Source organism: Odontesthes bonariensis, chromosome 12, assembly GCF_027942865.1.
Source record: "Odontesthes bonariensis isolate fOdoBon6 chromosome 12, fOdoBon6.hap1, whole genome shotgun sequence".
Taxonomy (NCBI): domain Eukaryota; kingdom Metazoa; phylum Chordata; class Actinopteri; order Atheriniformes; family Atherinopsidae; genus Odontesthes; species Odontesthes bonariensis.
The window spans coordinates 8,168,677-8,187,840 of NC_134517.1; the positions used below are offsets into that span (position 1 = coordinate 8,168,677).

General features: G+C 39.1%; 1 protein-coding gene across 3 annotated transcripts in view; it reads left to right on the forward strand.

The window, feature by feature from the left end:
- Window positions 1-2,604: 2,604 nt before the first annotated feature.
- The window catches only part of tfpia (tissue factor pathway inhibitor a), a 69,017-nt gene continuing 52,457 nt past the window's right edge, over window positions 2,605-19,164 (forward strand). Inside the window, exon 1 of one of the 3 annotated variants that reach the window (XM_075479035.1) lies at window positions 2,605-2,955. In XM_075479035.1, the coding sequence (XP_075335150.1) occupies window positions 2,874-2,955 (82 nt within the window). In that variant the 5' untranslated portion in view covers window positions 2,605-2,873. The remainder of the gene's footprint in view (window positions 2,956-19,164) is intronic. The other 2 variants (XM_075479034.1, XM_075479032.1) reach the window with 2 other exon arrangements.

Genomic DNA, 19,164 nt, shown 5'->3' on the forward strand with positions numbered 1-19,164 from the left:
AATGTTGGACAGGACAAGGGGTAAAAAAAAAAATTTTTTTTAAAAAGACTTGCTAGGTTGTCATGACCAGATACAGACAGATTGTTGTTGGGTAGGTTGTAGACTATGAGCTTGTTGATGCTGTTCTCTCAAAACACTAAATGTTTGCAGTAGGCAGCAATTGATCAGATAAACCAGAGGGTAAATGATAAATATGTGGCTGGTGCTCTAACACCCAGGAATAAAGTTCAGGGGTTTAAAATGCTTTCAAGCAATTTTGGGTTGGGCCACAAGTGGTAGTGGATAGATCCTTCAAGTAACTCCCAACATTCAGGGTTTCAATCCATAATACTTTAGGAGTTTAAAAATAAGTCAAACACAAAGAAACAAACACTAAGCAATAAATATGAATTATACATTGCCAGTTTATTCAAGTCACTTGCACACTGTCTAAATCAGTTAGAATATGTCAGGCCTTCTGTGTCTCAGGATATGAAGCTCAGACATTGACCCATGAAAATGAAACAGTCATAGTTTGCTCAGGGTGTGTTGTTGGGATTCAGTTGATTCATACAGTTAACGACATTACCTTAAAAGTATTACCCTCAGCTATCTTCATCGTATTTAGAGATACGCAGCACTGTTTTCTATTTTTATCATCCTATTGCCAAACATAAAACCCTTGCTTTCCTGGTTTGCATCACAGACGATGTTCAAAACAGCCACACAAGGAAGATTACCAAGTATGACAACTAGCCCATTCCCAACTGCTTACCAACTTCATGACAGCAATTGCCATAGGCTGGCTTGATGTCAACTTAGGGAGACGAGACAAATACTAGTTTTCTTCTGTCCAGACTCTCCCAGATGTTCTCCAGACTTTAACCAGGACACCCTGTCACAGTCTGAAATTAGGTTATGGCAACTGATGATGGCACAAAAAAGTGTGGCCATTTCAGTTTCAATTCACCATACTGAATCATTGTTATAATATTATTTTTGGACTGGAGGCCCCTTTCATTCTATGTGATTCCCTGCTCTGAAAGCAAGCAGCAACTGAGAAGAACAGAAGCAAGAAAAATTATCCAGAAGCTGTCCCTTGACTATAGATAGGTAGTTTTAAACTTCTGAACCCTAAAACCCTGCTTCTATCATTCTGTTGTATCTATAGCCTCGTTTCCACTGTCAGTACGGTTCGGGTCACTTCGTATCGGTACGGTACGGGTCGGGTTGCTTTGGGGTCAGCTTTGCGTTCGCACCGTACAAAGGGGACCCTCAGGGATGGGCGGAGTGCGTGCCGAAGCGTAAATAACATCCATAATTTCGAACCACCTCCAAGCTTCTTCAGCTTAATGCGGCACTGGCTCGCGGTCCGGTTGAAACCACTCTCTGCCATTTTTGCGGCAATCAGCTGGAAAAACTGTTTTGTAAATTAGCCCCAATGCTTTTCTGTAACATCTCGAGATGGAAATCTCACTAGGTCTCACCTCGTGACATAAATGCTTTTACATAACAGTTTGCAGGTTTGGCAGGCTACAACAAATTGCTATGGCGATATGACATGTTGTTGTCAGGAAACTAACTCCATGGGGACTTTGTTTAAGAATTCACTTGACTCACTATCTAGTGTTGTGAAAATGGCAAGCATCTTGTACACTCTGTAGCTTTTTCTGTCACTTTCACAGGCATGTCTGAATAAAGTGTGAGGAAGTTTGAAGAGGCAAAGAACATAGCATGAGGTGGCTGTAGCTCAGGAGGAAGAGCTGTTGTCTGCCAATTGATGGCTCGATTCTGGTTTATCTAATCAAAGTGTATTTGGATGAGACACTGAACCCCATGTTGCTAACTATCGTAAATAAAACTATGGAGGGAGAAAAAGCTGGAAGACTATTAGCTGTTTCAGTATGTTTCCTCTGAAAGAACTAAAAAGTCAGAACTGCTTACAATGTCATTGCAAACTGAGGAGGTTAAACATCAATTCCATTAATCCCGTGCCAAATAGCACAATGTGTGCAAAGAGATTAAATATAATGTTGGCAAGAGTACACCTTATATTCTACGGTCTACCTGTAACATAAAAACAAACTATCTTTGGTAAACATTTACTAATATCCAGACTATTTTTTCTTTACTTGTTACCGCTTGTGACTAGGTACATAGGCTACACAGGCAATTTGACAGTGTAATGACTTTTTTCATGTTATGACAGAATAATGTAGAAAGGGACTGAAGCCTAATATTTCAACATATATGTCATCTTGAAGCTCAATTGCAGCATTGCCTGAGGGAGCTAAGGTTTCAGAACCTCTCCCAAGGCTATAAATCCAGTCGCATTCCCTGACTGAAACAGACAGCCGAGTCTTCCCATGAAAATTTCTCATTATTTTGAGATGTATTCCTGCAGATTAAAGGCTAGTTGATGTGTAGAAAAGAAGCAACCCAGGGCTCTGTTTGCAACAGTTTACAGGCTCCAAAGAGATGAGGGCGAACTTGTGTGTTTTGCGAGGTTTTACTCTGATGTGCTATTGGTAGATCCCACATCTATTATCATTGTTATAGCTTCACAAGAATTACGTCATACTTCTGAACTGGCAATAATGACTACATGATATTCAGTGTCAGTCGTCGTTTGCTTCCAATAAATATCTTGATTGGTATATGGGTGAGATTAAATATTTGTATTTATTTTTAATGATTGATGACAGATGGAAATTATTGAGAATTTCACTTTCATGTTGCCCTGCAGCTGACGTTGTTATCAAACGGAAGTACGCACCCGAGCACAGACACACATATACACTGACACTTGCTGAGACACTCAAACTTCAGCCTTACAACTTGAAGTTTCCCTCTAAACCTTACACTTCGCCTGGATCAGCGCTCCGTACGGCAGCATGTCTCTGACCAAGTGGTGGATTTTGTGCGCCGTCTTGCTCGGCTGTCTCTCCCGTCCTGGGTCTTGCAGAAGAAACAGAGGTAAGACGACTTATTAAAAAAAGGGGGGAAACGACATAAAGGCGAAAAAAAGCAATGAGTAGATTTTTATTAGAGGAGGGTACCCCCGCGTTGACTTTTCCTCTGAGTTGCTGTACAGTTGCTGGACGTTTTTCCCCGAAGCGTGTGCGTAAAATGGCACTGCGTCCAGTATTAGAGCAGTTTCAAGTCCTGGCTTTTGTTTAGCCTTGTTGAAATCTAGTTTTCAATTTTTTTACTACTTTTTTTATGATCTGTTCATTCAATAGGGAATTCTTTATTCGGGAATTTAAGCATGAACTTGTTGTCAACCAGGATTTGCGCCTCAAAGTTGTAAAACTAATAACTAATAACTTATTACTTTTTATTTTATTTTATTCTATTTATTTTTGTTTAATAAGTAATTCGTCATTATCTGCAACACTAATATATATTAGTGTTCCTATACTTCCTATTCCTATACTCTTAACAGTTCTGAGGTCCTGCGCGGTATCAATACGCTTTAGTTGTGCTGAAAGCTGTTTATGTCCCATTATTGACGGGAGAGAGGCCGAAGTCCACACCAGCGCAGTTCTCATACCGGCCACCTGGACCGCCAAGACACCCCCTCCTGTCCTGTAGCATAACAACAGACTTGTAATGAGGCTGTTGATGTCACGTAGCCAACAGGCTGTGAAATATGTGATTGAGACAGGTCTTGTCTGAAGTGTATGTGATACCCCCAGATCCTGCAAGCAAATGTCGACTTCAGAAAGACATGCAGTTAAGAGGGAAGTCCAGAGACATAATTTCTAGTGTGGTAGGTCAAACTTTGGCTTGAGGCAGCTGAGAGGTTTTGGTGATTAACTGCAACACTCACTGCAATCCTTAAATGTCAGTGTCTGCCTTCTCTTATCTTAAACTGACATACAACATTTTTACGCATCATTTCCCAGTATGGACAGAGCATTTTCAGGCTATGATTAGAATTTGTTATCGCGGAAGCCTGGAAATCCTCTTATGGTGACAGTAGTTTAATGTGCTTCCCCATATGTGTGGGAAATGTGGCCCAGCGATTGTCACAAACAGTTCTCCAGATGAAAGCAATATTCTACCACAAACACTCTCTTTGTTGGGATTAATTAAAAGGTAAAGCTGCTCTTCCTACTTATATATATATGTTGTGACTACTTGGCCAGGGCCATATTAAACCCTTCATGAGCCTTGAGGCAGAATCCAACTGTGGCCGCCTTTTGACTCCATTGATTTCATCCATTCTGTTTATTTTGTATGTATCCAGCTGTGTTTTTGTGTCTTTTACACACACTCCTTAAAGTCTCTACAGATGGTAGCTTTCAATTATTTTCCCCACAAACCAGAGACAAACTAATGGGCATCCAATATGATACAATTTCATTATGATTTGTACTGTAACCAGATTTATTTGATTAATCAGACTGTATTCAACTCAACTGAACTGGATGGCATTTTTGAATGCATCCCACTGAGATGGGCTTGTGTGAACAGCTAATGCAGAAAAAGTCACCCAGATTGTCTTCCTCCTGAAAAGTTTTGCTGTTGTTGTCGGTGCAATCGTTTGGTTTCCTAAGCTTGGAAATTATATTTGAAATGGCACTGTATGTATGAATTGGACTCATTTTGAATTTAACAAATTGAATTTGATTGGCTTATGATTATTTATTGGTTTGAATTGGACAGTATCATTGAAGTGCCTTGAGATGACATTTGTTTTGATTTGGCGCTATGAAAATACACTGAATTGAATTGAAATTGAATTGATTTGTGAAAACGGCTATACCATTCAGCCCAGCAACTCTTTTTACTTACCTATACTAGCAATCTGGTTCTTTCTGTTATGACACTGACTTCATGGGTGAGAGATGAAAAGTGCAAAAAGTTGTATCCACAGAGCTTTTCTGACTGTAAGAGTCGGATCCACCTGGATGAAGAACGACAATACTGTAAAAAGATTCATTCACTCAGTTGTACTGTAGCTTCTATGACAAATGACTGATTGACGGCATGTAATCCTTTAAGATAAATATGTGCTGTTTTTGAGCACCTTGAAACAAAGCTTTGCATTGAAAATGCTACAGAATTACCACGTTTGATTGTGTATTAAGAGGAGTCATTACATTTGTAATAAGACTCTTCTAATTTGTTCATTCATAAAAGTCTGACTGTTTTCATCCTCTTTCCTGAAGGAAGCTTTTAATTAATCTGAATTTTAAAAGGCATTTTCCAGCATGCCACCATTATTTGACTCTTAACTTCATCGACTTAACCTTTGGTCACATAAAAACAAATATACTACATGCTTAAATATATAACTGTACATACAGAAAGGCAAATCATACTGTCACACTGGCCTTCATCAAGGTTTTTTTTTAAAAAGAGGATCAACAGCTTTTACTGTTTGCATATCAATTACTGTATGTTCTCTCTTGAAAGCCAATGCTTTGAGGAATTTGCTAAGCCTTTTTGGAGCTGAATATCAAAATGATCTTAGCACGGTCTTGCTTGCTTCACTGTAATTGTCTCATGGAACTGTCAACATTGTGTCTAATTAATTTGTACAGAAATTTAATTAGATGCTGACTTGTTGTTTGAAGTGGTCCTGTTTTTATGAGCCTCAGGCCATAGACGGAGAAAAAATGGTGGAGCATGTGCCATCTTAATTATCTTTTACAGTAAGGAGTACACTTCAGACAAGCGCTTCCCTGAAACTGTGACAAATGTTTTTAATACCGTCTATCATACAGGCCTTAGTTTCATTCTGTCTTAACAGTTCCACTATGCAAAAGCAGCAGCCCTTCCAGGGGGCCAAACCAGCAGTTTAATACAGACTGCTAAAAGAAAAAAACTGTTAAATAAACTGTTAATAAAGACAGTATTCTACAGCTGTTCTAAAGAGATAGTTTATTCTAAAGCACAGATAAATACATGCATCTGGCCCCTGTATATAAATGCACCACCACATACTTTCACTGGGTCATGTTTCACTTTCATGCCTTTCATGGGAAAAATGCATGAAACTTTCTGTAAGTGCTGCAATCCACAGTTCTTTAAGTATTTTCTGTTTGTGCATGCTAACAAACAAAACCTCAGTTTTAAATTTTCAAGTGCTGACCTACAAAGGTTTTTGCACGGTTTTGTCTATTCTCATCCTGAATTCTGTAATTCGTTATCAAAGGTATCCATCGGGGCACCATACAGTGTTGATTAATTTCTTATTACCCCTATGCTTGCCTGCCTGTACTGGTTCCTTGTTAGGTTTTTTATTAATTCTAAAATCCTCCTGCTGACCTTAAATGGCTTTGTCCCCAAATAACATCTCAAATTTATTGACTGGTATGTGCCCTCCTGACCCTTGAGATCCACAGCTAATTATTCTCAGATAGCATTTTTAGGTGACAAAGGGAGATCTGCCAACTAATTGAAGTGCCAGCTACATGTAAACCAACGCTAATTGTGTTGTCCTATGTGACAGTCTTGATATCCTCTGTTGAAAACCAAAACCCATCATGAATTTTCATTTTGAAAAGTTGCTCTCCTATGGAATCAATGCATTTTGAAAATCATCTGAAAAAACAGTGTTGTGTTTTTGTATTCTCTACTTATTTATGTCGACTTCTGAGGACGGACATTTTTTTCTAATTGTCCCTCTTACCAGTGCTCCCAGCAGACAAAGAACTGAGTGGACTGGAACATGTGGTACTCATGATGTAAGAATTTGGGATTGGTTAGTGGACTTGAACAGTAAAACCTGACGGGTATGTTGGACCCGATCAGGATAACTTTGGATTTTAACTTAGACTTGCTCCGAGACTTGATTTGCTGCCTAAAAACCTAAAACTTGTCTTAGATCCAACTTGAAGTGTCTGAGGCTGGATAAGACTTGAGATGTACACCTATAAAATATGTTTTATACTAAGTTATGACTCGCTCTGTCTGATACTGGGTGGAAACATCAGGTGAAATCCCTGTCACAGTCTGAAACAAATCATCCTAGCATGAAGGTATCAGCATTATTTGATATTTAAAAACTTCAGATCACTGCCACAGTGCCGTGATCTGAAGAGTGCAGACGCTTTTTATCGCAGTACAGGATCGCTCCTGACAGCATAGCGACAAAAGTTGGAAGCTTTCGATCCCAGACACAGATGAACACACAACCGTCTTCATGCAGAGCACTGTGAACGGGGATTTCATCCTCCACTATCATCTGATACCGATGTTTTTATCCAATGACTCTTGCTCTCTGCAATCCAAGGATATTATTTTGACTTCCTCTTGAAAGACTTGGAAGAGTACTTGGTCTTGAACCAGAATATCTTTTGATCTTCCAAAGAGATCCCAAAGTATCTTTGTTGGCCTAGGATGATACGTTGCAATTTCATTATGAAGACTAAAAATAATTTGCCATTGCGATGTTTCCTTTTCTTAATTCTGAGAACAACATTTGAACAAACATGTGAACAAACATTTACAATACGTTTTGCGGTAGGACTGATCCTTGATGTTCAGTTTTTAGAGACTGAGAGTCAGCATGTCAACCTCTCTGCTATTTTAAATTGTCCCAACACATCAGTTTTTGTCAGAGAATAATTTGAAGGGGTGTTTTTACACAAGGAGGGATCATTTAAAAAATAAAAATCATTGTGGAGATGAGTTATGTGCCTATAATTATAGGAATAAATATATATATATATATATATACAGGATACTGTGTATTCTCTCTAGCAAAAGCTTTAATGGCTGCGATTTTCCAGTCTTTTGTCAGCTTCCACTCAGCCCTCTTACTATTGCTGCCCATTTTGTTGGTAAAATTTGACAATGACGTGACATAGAAACAAACTTGATCAAATCCTATTGATGAATATGGATTAGTATTGACGTTCCCAGCCTGATCCACTCATGAGAGTTATGTTACTGTGACTTTTGAAGGCAGAGGCTTGAATTCTGCTTGACGCCTACTGAGTTATCTTGTGTTTTGCATCCGTCTTTTCCTGTCACCATCTAAAGTGCAGTGAAGACACGCAGTGTTCATGCCTGTAGTAACAGCGTGCACACAGAAATACACCTCCATCAGGATGCCCCATGGCTGAGTGGGAATCATAAAGCCATTGTGACACGTCCATTTGTAATTTAATTGACTTGGACCTTGTTGACTAACCAGCTTTTAAATGCCACAGAGTTTAAAAGTCCTTGCTGATTCATCTCCTGCAGAATATAAAGTCAAGGACACCCTGGTGCTTAACATGACAGTGAGAATACAAGCATAGGGCATAAATAAGAACATTTCTTTGGGCGTGAGTGTTATGAAGCACAGGCAAGAAAACAGGGGAGAAACAATGCCTTTTAAATCAGACAAAACACACTATACAGAGACAATAGACTGTGGCACAACATATAACATTTCCGTATGTGAGTCATAGTAAGTAGAATACCCTTATTCCATGGAACAATTGAATGTAATGACCACACTGCAGTGTGGTGAGTAGTGTCCTCTGGGAAGAAGAACCTGTCCACTCGAGTTTGACACAGCTGGGGAGATGACAGATGCACTCAGAGGAGCATCAGCCCCAGGTTAATCTGGGAGTCCTGTGCACTGTCGTCTGTAACTTAGCTCTGGATGTAGAGAGGGCACTCTTTCCTTTGTCATCCATGTTTTTGTTCTCCATATTATGTAAGAAGAAATTATTTGTAAGAATGTTACAAGTAGTTATCTTGTGGTTTTGAGACAGACATATCAGCTGAATTTTCTGCTATGTCTTTGGAAATTATTCTACGTTTGCCTTTTAAACAATAAACAAAGCTTTTTAACATTTGTGACATACAAAATCCTCCATGTCGAGTTTACCTTTGAATGTCAGATTTCAGGCAAGGGCACAGAAATAACCCCCTTTAAGGAATGTGAAAATGCCTCTTTTATACCTCTGTTATGAGCGTTAGGTGACACATATACGAGAAAAAGATGCTTATGTTTGGTGGAGATCAAAAACAATAAAACTGATGTTTAAAAAATTTGTAAAAACAAATAAATCAGTACATGTCATATTTTGTAGATGCAAATGTGTAAAGGTGAAGCATCAATCATGGGACTTAACTGTTGTACATACTATTTTATATGTCACTATTGTAGAAATAAGGCACAATTTAGTGAAAGAGAATCTTCTCACGGATGGACATTGGGCTGAATTTCTGCCTTTTTCTTTATTACTCTGATTTAATTTGTTTTCCTTTTGAACTGATTCAATGATCTTGAACTGATGTAAAATACCAATGTTAATGTGGACTAAGAAGAGCAGTTTGATTTATGGTCAAACTCAAATTTGTTTTTCAAATTCAATATTTCAGAGGGGACTGGCTGGTTCAGTTCTGAGTATATTGGGACATGCAGCTTCATGCTGTGCTTGATATTTAATGCTGACTGGCCTGACAGGGATGCTGTCTTCAAAGGTCAGATTCCTCAAAATAAGACATGCTGCTTTTCCCAGTTGTGGTGGTTTGTTTGAAACAGGCTTGTGGCCAATGTTGACATGTTTCATTTCTGATTTTGGGGATGTTTCTTTATCATTCCAGGAGCATTATCACACAAAATAAGCCTTAGATGTCCTTTCATCTGTGAGCAGGGGACACATTACTGCTGTCTCTCCAAAGCTTACAGGGATTTTTATCTCTTCACATTTGACACGCAACTGGCATTTTCTGCAGGGGTGATTGACACCAACAAGGATTCTAATTAGAACGGGGGGGGGGGGGGGGGTCCCTGTTCTGCCTTCAAGACTCACTGTAGTTTATTTTAAAAAGATAGTGATGTTTCGTTTGCGCATGGAAAGTTCGTACAGTTAAGTGTAGCCAGGGGTCTGTGGATGGATAAGACCTTAGTACAGTTTCCTGTATGACCAGTGTTATGTGACCACGATAAATGTGAGTTTTATTCAAGAGGGTGAATTTCCGGAAGTCAGTATCTTACAGGATACAGAATTTGTAGGAGATAAGTTTCTTAATATAGAAATAAACATTGTTCAGATGGAAAGGTGGCTGTGTTACTGTGTTCTTTTCTTTCGACCAAAGTTTGCAGAATATTAAAAACTCATCTCAGCATAACTGTTTTCATGTTTTCAATGTTTCACAGATGTGCAGAGAATAAGGTCTGGGCCTTCTCCACATCAGCAGGCACACTCCCTTACTGTGCTCTGTGGGATTACCTGCTGTGTTAATATTTGCGTGTGCAGCATCCATGGATCATAAATTCCGAGGGTGCATGTGCGAAAAAAAGCTTCATTTATTCAGAAGGAAAATAAAACCTCCTCGTTCTTCATAAGAAGGTGTGTTGACCAATTGACTAATTTTACTCAAGTATTACCAGCTAAAGTCAGCAGAGCGAAGAAGTTGTTCATAATAAAGAAAGAGGTGAACTATGTCCAAACTTGTTGAAAGGAAATCACTTTGTGTTCAGTTTGTGCCAGTTCAGACAAAGTAAAACGGGAAGATGGTGGACGGATACGTTAATCTGAAAGTACTAAATGAAAGACATAAATGAAGTGTGAAAAATGACAAGTGGAGGCTGATTTAGCATTAAAACTTGAAGTGAAGAGATAGTTATTGGGTACCTGCACTGTGTAGTTCTTTGTTTGTTTTTTTTCAGCTGTGCAACATTTAACATTATGAAAGCACACATGAGAGCAGTGTCAGTTTAAAAAACAATACTTGATGCTTCAATGCTGTGAGAAATAACAAAAGGACAGCCACTTATTTTTCTTCTTTACCCTTGCTAGTGGCAGGAGTCCAAAAATATTAGTACATAATTCAGTTCATTTCTTTGGTCCAGCCTGAAATATTGCAATAAGGACTCAATGGATTCCAGTTATCTTTTGTACAGCCATTCATGTTGTCCAGATGATGAATTCTAACGACTTTGACATCCTCTAACTGTGTCTGTCTTAATGTCCGCAGCAATGATGAGGTGGTTGGTAAATGTCTAAAGGACCCAAGTTTCACAGCAACAATTTTTGCATTGTGATCGGCGTAAATCATTGTTGCTGTTTCACATGACATGTCAGAAGGTTTGATATTGGGCTCAATGAGCTTTTAGGATAATTATTATACCTGCTAAACGTTCAGGCATTATCAAGGTTAACAGAGCCGCTCTCATCAGATAATACATAGTAGGTGTGTTTATCCACATCTCCAAAGCTTACAGTCACAATTTATGGTTAGAAACTGTGAGGTGGAAAGGTATCACTAATACCCCAATTGTTTTATGTCGGGCAGTTTCTATGATATAGAAAATATGCAAGTCATGTATATTTTCTAACCCTTACCATCTGATCGCAACTCGTAGCCCTAACTTTTCATGAGTGAAAGCGAAGTAGAAAAGTCCATCCATCCATTATGTTCCACTTATCCGAGGTCAGGTTGTAGGGCAACACAGTCCAAGAGGAAAACCCAGACATCCCTGTTCCTAGAGACACTCTCCAGCTGCTCCTGGGGGTTTCCAAGGTGTTTCCCAGACCAGGAAGGATAAATAATCCCTTCAGCAAGTTCTGGGTCTTCCCCTACAGTCTTGCATGAATTTGCATATAATTGCATTTTTTTTAACGGACTTCTAAAATTGATTTTGTTTTAAATTTGGTCAGACATGATTGTAGTTTGCAATTAGAAAGCTCCTGGAACTAGTTAGAATACTATTTCCTTCCTTGGTGAAGATTCTACCCATGTATTTTGCAAACCATGCTAATCTTTTTTTTGTTGAGAATGTTAGTGATTGGGCATTGCTGATTTAGAAAAAGTGGTGATAAATCAAAAGGAGACTGCATTCTGAGCTGAACTTTCAGGGCCCCTCATATGTAAGGGGCCCTCAGTTGCGACTCCAGCAGCAGCAGGATTAATCCCTCAGAGGAACGCATGTTTTATAACTTTCTGTCTAACTTTCACTCCTCTCTTTCTCTCTGCTAACAGAGGAAGGATTTCCTTTTCTTCTCATCTGTATTGTTTGAATGATAACCTGCACTGCTGAAAAAGACTGCAATATTGATTCCCAATCAAGTGCATCTACAGCACAGTCAGCTGAGAATGACATTGGCACAGACAGGAAATGAGACACTTTTTCCCACTTTTTTTCTGGCCTATCGATTCAACTGGGAAATATTCAAGACTGCAATAAAGGTCCTCTGATTGTTTGACAAATGATAGCTTCATTGTATGGTACATGGAGTATTGATGCATTTAGGTCCTGTTTAATAATTGCAAAGTACTACCCAGCAGGTAGTTTTTCTTTTTATGTCATTGATCATGTCAGTAGTTGGGCTCTTTGAATTGCTGGATTTCCATTTGCAAGATTTTCTGATAAAATATTTAACATCTTATAGCACAGATGACTATAAACAGTGGTCACACTCTTCTGAATACTTTGATAAGAAGTAGTATTTCATTAAAGTCAATTAAATGTAACACTGTATTGCAAGATGTGCAGCATTGGTGATAAAATAGCAGAGGTATCGAGGCCTGTAACACTTCCATCATAATGTCCATTCTAAACCTTGTCTGTTGTCTAGTTAGGGTTAGTGAAGTGCACAAGTCTAAAAGCTGCGATATCTTGAAGGTGTGTTATTGCACTAGTTATTGCATAGTTTCAGAGCCTCCAGGTGAAACACTACCATTGGTAAAATGTGTGTTTCTATAAAGAATTAATGAGCTGTACTTGGGATAGGATATTGGTCTGTTGTTTATCTATGCCACCCTAAATACAGGCATGTTCGTCAAACGAGTGAGGAGATGCAGCTCTTGGCGAACCCAGTAAGGAGCCGTGGCTTGGCTGGCCAACCGGCAAGCAATGAATTTATAATACTGTAGAAAGCTATAGTAAGTAATTACATTACCATTCTGATAAGTCCACTTGCATGTGACCTTGTATATTACCTTGTATAATCAAGCTTCCTCTTCTTGAGAACTGTTCACATGTTCAAAAATGAATGGCAGAATTACTCCAATATTAGACTTTGCCATAGCAAAGCAGAGTCAGTATCATCTGCTGGTTGGAGAAGTTGGTGGTGCCAGATGACCATATTCATAAGTCAAAGAGTCACACAACAAACCATTCTGGGGTTATGAGAATTTTTTTATTTTCTAGAAAATACTTTTTGACCATTTTTTTAACTAAGATAAGTTTTCCAAGGATTTCTAACTGCTGGAGTAGGAATTGAAGTCATACATGTTCAAACCTGACCTATAACGGGAAACTTGCATATCCTTATGCAGACTCTATAGGTGAGTGACAACATTTTAGCAACTGTAAGCTTTGTGGTTTCCATTTGTAGCATTTGTGACCTGAGTAGTGTAGTTAAAAAAGTGATTTTCTAAAATCACCGTCTGAATCACCTGTGTTCAAACACTGACCGGGCATGGAACATAAGGTCCTCGAATACCCATTATCTCGATACCTACTGACTTAACTGGAAGCCTCCTAAAACTTGGTCTTTGCCATTATAGGTTAAGGAGACTGTAGTTGATAGGCTCTGAGAGCGAAAAAATTAAGACAACAGAATGATTAGATATGTGAGTCATGAATATCTGAAAAAAAGGCAGTCTATAATTAAATAATACAAAAGATATCACCGTGACACACAAATAGTTATCTTACACACTATTTATTTATTTACTAGCTGTTTTGCTGTATGTGTTTACAGAAGCTGTCTTATACCAAGACAACGAGCAACTTTTTAACAATAGTTTTTCTTTTTCTTTTTACAAGACAGAAAAATGAGGATGTACCTTTTAAAAACCTGCATTAATCTTGAGGTTATGTAGTAGATCAGCTTTATGTCTTTTATCTTAAACACAAGGTGATGTTTACTACGTTCAATGCAGACAGTGTGCAGTAACGCTGTAATATTTTATGCATAGTTGAAACAGTTGTTCAAAATTCCCTACTTCTCCTCAATCAGTTACATTTTAATGTAGCCTCATTACAGTCTGTCAGTGTTCTTTGTCACGAAATCCTTTGAGTTGAACATTTTCCATTACTGGTTTCAACACCTCCGCTCTTGAGAGTCATTCGGTTGTTATTGCGAGTGATGTGATGAATAATTCACTCAGTCGTTCATAACTGGGACTTCCTCAATTTAACAGATGGTGCTGTGCCACTTTCTCCCCAAAGTGCCATGTGCAGCTTATGGCCACTCATGTCCGCATCATTGTTTTCCATATGCTTCGTGTGGACTGAGGAGTCCCCATCTTCTGTCAAATTAAAGGGGTCAGACAAACAGTTTACCCCCCACAGCTGCATGATTAATTTCTTCAACAGGCACAGGGAAGCTTGTGGATATATATTGCCAAGCTGTATTTTAGCCAATCACACACATTGTCCAGCTGGTTGCCCTCGAACCAGCTGACACAGCCCCTTAATTGGCATCATGTGGAATTGCTTGGTTTACCAGTACTTGTAATTTGTAAATGTCAGAGCATGGATTTAGTAGAATCATCCATGAGATGAGAAGGATTTCTGGTTTACTCTTTTGTACCATTTTATAGACCTGATGGGAGGCAGGAAGGGGCTCAACTTAGATATTGCAAGAAAAATATGATGCTGCTGCAGTGAGACGTGATTCCCACCACTGAGCTGATGGGGGGGAAATGAATTGCACTGATAAAAACAGCTATTCAGGTTCACTGGGCATATGGAGGAAAGTTAAAGCCTTGAGGCGTACAGGATGTATTTTTTCTTCACTTTGTCTGCCTGCAGTCTTCTGTTAGAAAGAGCAAAACAAAAGAAGAAAAGAGCCAACCTTAAGGGGTTCTGGGTAGAAAAGACAAGCTGAGATAAATCTTAAACCTATTTGGCATGGACAGATGAATCCACAAATGCTATCAAGTGGAGCAACAATTAATTTGCTTATCATATCTCTCCTCCCCTACCACCTGCTATACCAACTCTGATTAAAAATGCAAAGGTTTCACAAGCCTTTTAGATAATTAAGCAGGTTTCCCAGCAGCCTAACAATTGAAGAGCAGATCAGAGTCACAGTCTGTGTTAGGAACACCAGATAACACACGCAGAGACTCAAAAGCTCATTTTGGTGAAAGATAGCATTATCTATCATGTGACTGTGTTTTTCCCCTTTCCACTGCAATGGTTATGTTATCCACCACGTGCTGAGATATACAGGACCGTGTGTGTTGCGGACCAAACATGAGTAGATTAACTACTCACTCAGCCCTTAGTTGAGCCCCCAGACCGTTTTGCTTTGAAAGCTATTATTGTTCCTAGAAATGGCAACACTTTTCTCCTAAAGGCATGAACTCAGCCGTGTTTCACAGGGATTCCTTTGCTCTTCCGGCTAAAATCTTCTGGAAGGTGCCTGAGGCTCACTTTGATGTCCTACCATGAGGATCCTCTGGAAGGAATGCTGCAGGAATGAGGCCATCTGAAATAATCTGAGCGATCCTTGTCGTTGTTGAGTCAGACTTTTTCTGTTTCCCTGTTTTTTCAGTTTGCCTCTTACGGAGCTGATCCAGTTATTTTTTCGTTCTTGCCTCCGTGATGTTAATCTCTGTTTTGCTTTTGTTGTATTTCAAATCAAATCAAATCAAATTTATTTACATAGCACATTTCATGTATAAACAGTTCAAAGTGCTTTACATAAAATAAAAGCATTGTAGCAGGGAGTGTAAGAAGCATTAATAATACATAAAAGAATATAAAGAGAAACAAATAAAATAATTTAAATTAATTTAAAAACAAGCAACAGTCTAGATAAGTTAAAAGATATTTCATGCATAGACACATGAGAACAGAAATGTCTTTAACCTGGATTTAAAAATGTCTACATTTGGTGAGTTTCTCCTGGTCTTTTTGGGAGAGGAAACCTTTAATTCTGTTGATGTTTCTGAGATGGTAAAAAGCTGCCTTGGTGACAGCTTTGATGTGGCTGCTGAAAGTCAGATCTGAGGCTACGTGCCCACGACAACGCTCTGAAGCATAAACGCAGATGTCCGTTTTTTTCCTCCACAATTTATCTGCGTTCTCACGAGCGTCTTGGGGTGGATATCTGTCTACCCATGGGAACAGGGAAAACGTATAAAACTCGCAGTTTGCCGATGTAGTATGCACGCCCCGGACGTAGGTGGCAGTAGCAATAATACCTTTGGTATTGTTATATGAGTTATATTGTTATATATTAATAAATATGAGAAATGCCTGTTTTGTGGCTACCTTCTCCGCGTCAGTTGGAAGAAAATGGCGAAGCGCGGCAGCAACAACAGTACGCCTTCAAACTTTGTTTGGACAGATGATGAGGTCCAGTTGCTCCTGAACACGACACTGAACTACAAAGCCAGGAAGGCAGTGGATAATGTGGATTGGGAGAGTGTCCAAAATAAATATATTGAGATATGTGAGTTGTTAATGGAGAACTACCCACTTAACGTGTGCAAAAAATGCACTTCTGCGTTTTGAACTGTTCCTACGGCGACGAGAGGTTGGATCGTTTTCAAGATCTCCACTCTGGAGGGCGTTTGCGTTTTCTCCGTTTTGAACTCCTAAAAACGCCGTCGCCGTGTGCAAGATAGGCACATCTGTCGAAATGTTCTGCGTTTATCTGTCGTTACCGTTGTCGTGGGCACGTAGCCTGAGTCTATCAACACTCCGAGGTTACGAACTTAGTCAGTGATTGTAAGGTCCCGAGTTTCAAGATATTTACCAACGCTGACCCTCTTCTCTTTGCTCCCAAACAGAATGATCTCAGTTTTGTCTTCATTTAATTGTAGAAAATTCTCTCTCATCCAGGTGTTTACTTCCTCCAGACACTGACACAGTACGTCTGCTGGGCTGCAGTCGTCTGGTGACAGAGACACATAAAGTTGTGCATCGTCTGCATAACTGTGATAATTGATGTTAAAATTCTGCAATATCTGACCCAAAGGGAGCATATACAAGTTAAACAGAAGAGGTCCAAGAATTGACCCCTGGGGGACTCCACAAGTCATAAATACAACTTTCTCAATAATCTTAGATATAAAAGAGAGATTAGAGACAGGTCTGTAGTTGTTCATCATAGAGGCGTCTAGAGTTCTCTTCTTGAGGAGTGGCTTAATGACAGCTGTCTTTAGTGACTTGGGAAAAATGCCTGATGCCAGTGAGCTGTTAACTATTTGTAGGAGATCACTTTCTACTGAGGTAAAAACAGTTTTTAAAAAGTCAGATGGTATTATGTCCAGAGAACAAGTTGTTGATTTCATATGAAGAACTGTTTCCTCTAGGATTTTTAAATCTACAATATTAAATTGTGACATAACGTCAGAGTTATTTCTAGGTTTTAGACACAGATTAGTTTTCTTGTTTTGTGTTGCGTGAATGTTTTATCTAGTCGTTTTGATTTTTTGGCTAAAAAAGTTGGCAATTTCTCAGTTGCATTTTTCAGTGGAGAGGAGGTCTGGATTTGACTGTTTAGGAGGATTTGTGAGTTTTTCAACCATAGCAAACAGAGTTCGAGAATTGTTGACATTCTTATTAATGATTTCAGATAAATGCAGCTGTCTGGCCTTGCACAGCTCATTGTTATAACTATGCAGGCTTTGTTTGTACAGCTCATAGTGAATCTGAAGCTTTGTTTTCCTCCATTTACGTTCAGCTTTCCTGCATTCTCTTTTCAGGTTTTTGACCGTAGTGGTGTTTCTCCATGGGGTTTTCTGTTTGATCAAGGTGCTCTTGATTCTTATCGGTGCAACAGCTTCCATTACATTAAAAATTGTAAAAGTTAAAATTAAAAAAGTTAAAATTATCCAGCATTCATTCAATTTCTTTGAGACTCTTCATAAACAAGCACATTTGAGATGAGTTGACACTTATAATAACCAAGGGCCTGAATTATGACGCAGCTTTAATGTGTCCATGGTAACTTTAGGTTATCTGGCTTAACTAACAAGCATTCAAGATCGCACCCAGTGATATCACACCACTTAGTAATTAAATCCAGGTTTTCCAGACGATGGTTGATGTAAAAAGGCGGTGTTGGCTTTCCCTGTTTTAGGCTATACAAGAATTTTCCTCCACGTGAATATCACTCATGGAGATTATTCTCAATGAAAAGTAAAATGGAACGTAGACATAAAAGAGACTGTCTCACCGTCCAGACACCAATGTTGGTCTTAAAGGTGGGGTCTGTGATGTTTTCTGGAGCATTTTTTATCATATTGTCTGAAAACCTCCTCACGACCCCATTGCATCCACTAAAATAGAATGTTTGGAGAAAAAAAAACAAATCTTTTAGTCCATTGTAGAGGGTGTAGCAAGAGGAAATGTCTGACCAATAGAAGTAATGATGAGAGTTACTTCTATTGGATTCTGACATGTCAATCAACCGTCAGCCCCCCTGCGCGTTCACAGACTCGTGACTCGTTCATGTGTTTTGAAGGCGTGGTTACGAGCAGAGCTATAGAGTAATACAGAGTTGCAACACGCTTTGAAGTCGCCGCTGGGGCTGTCACGTGGTTCATGTGAGCCTCCGGAGTTCCAAACTTCACAGCGCTGTCAGTCAGTTTGAACGGGTCTTAGCGGGACGGAGCACAAAAACGATAAATTAACATTTACGACGCAATTTTCTGTAAATATTGACCCATAATGGGCATTGATCACTTCACCGACGATGTATTTTATCAACGTTTTTCTTTTTTGGAGTGGCAGAGACACATTTATCACTGTTTTAAATCTTAGAGGGCACCCCTGCATGCCAGCAGGGGGCAGCTACCTTGTCCTCCTTTATACTGAATCATGCCAGTGGTCCAGCTTACCTTCAGATCTACATCCTCCAACAGAGCCTGATGTTACTGTCTGTTCCCAGGATCTACTCCTGTTGTCCCAAACACTCCATCTGTAGAAGATGTCATTCAGTCTGTCTTTTCTTTCTGGTGTCAGATGGACAATGAGCCCCCCCCCCCGCGACACGACCGACGGATTCAGCGGGTATAATGGATGGATGGATGGATTAAAATATGAATTTAACTTTTTTTTCTGGTTAAAACCATATTAATGACAAAATAAAAGTGTCAGTTGTGAAAAAAAAATTAAACAAAACAGATTTAAACCAAACATTTTATTATAAAATGTCATCATGGAAAATGTAAAACAAGCCTTAGATAAAGAAGTTCTTTTACTGCTATTTATACTGTTGGGTAGATTAATCTGCAACAATGAACTGTATTTGACCA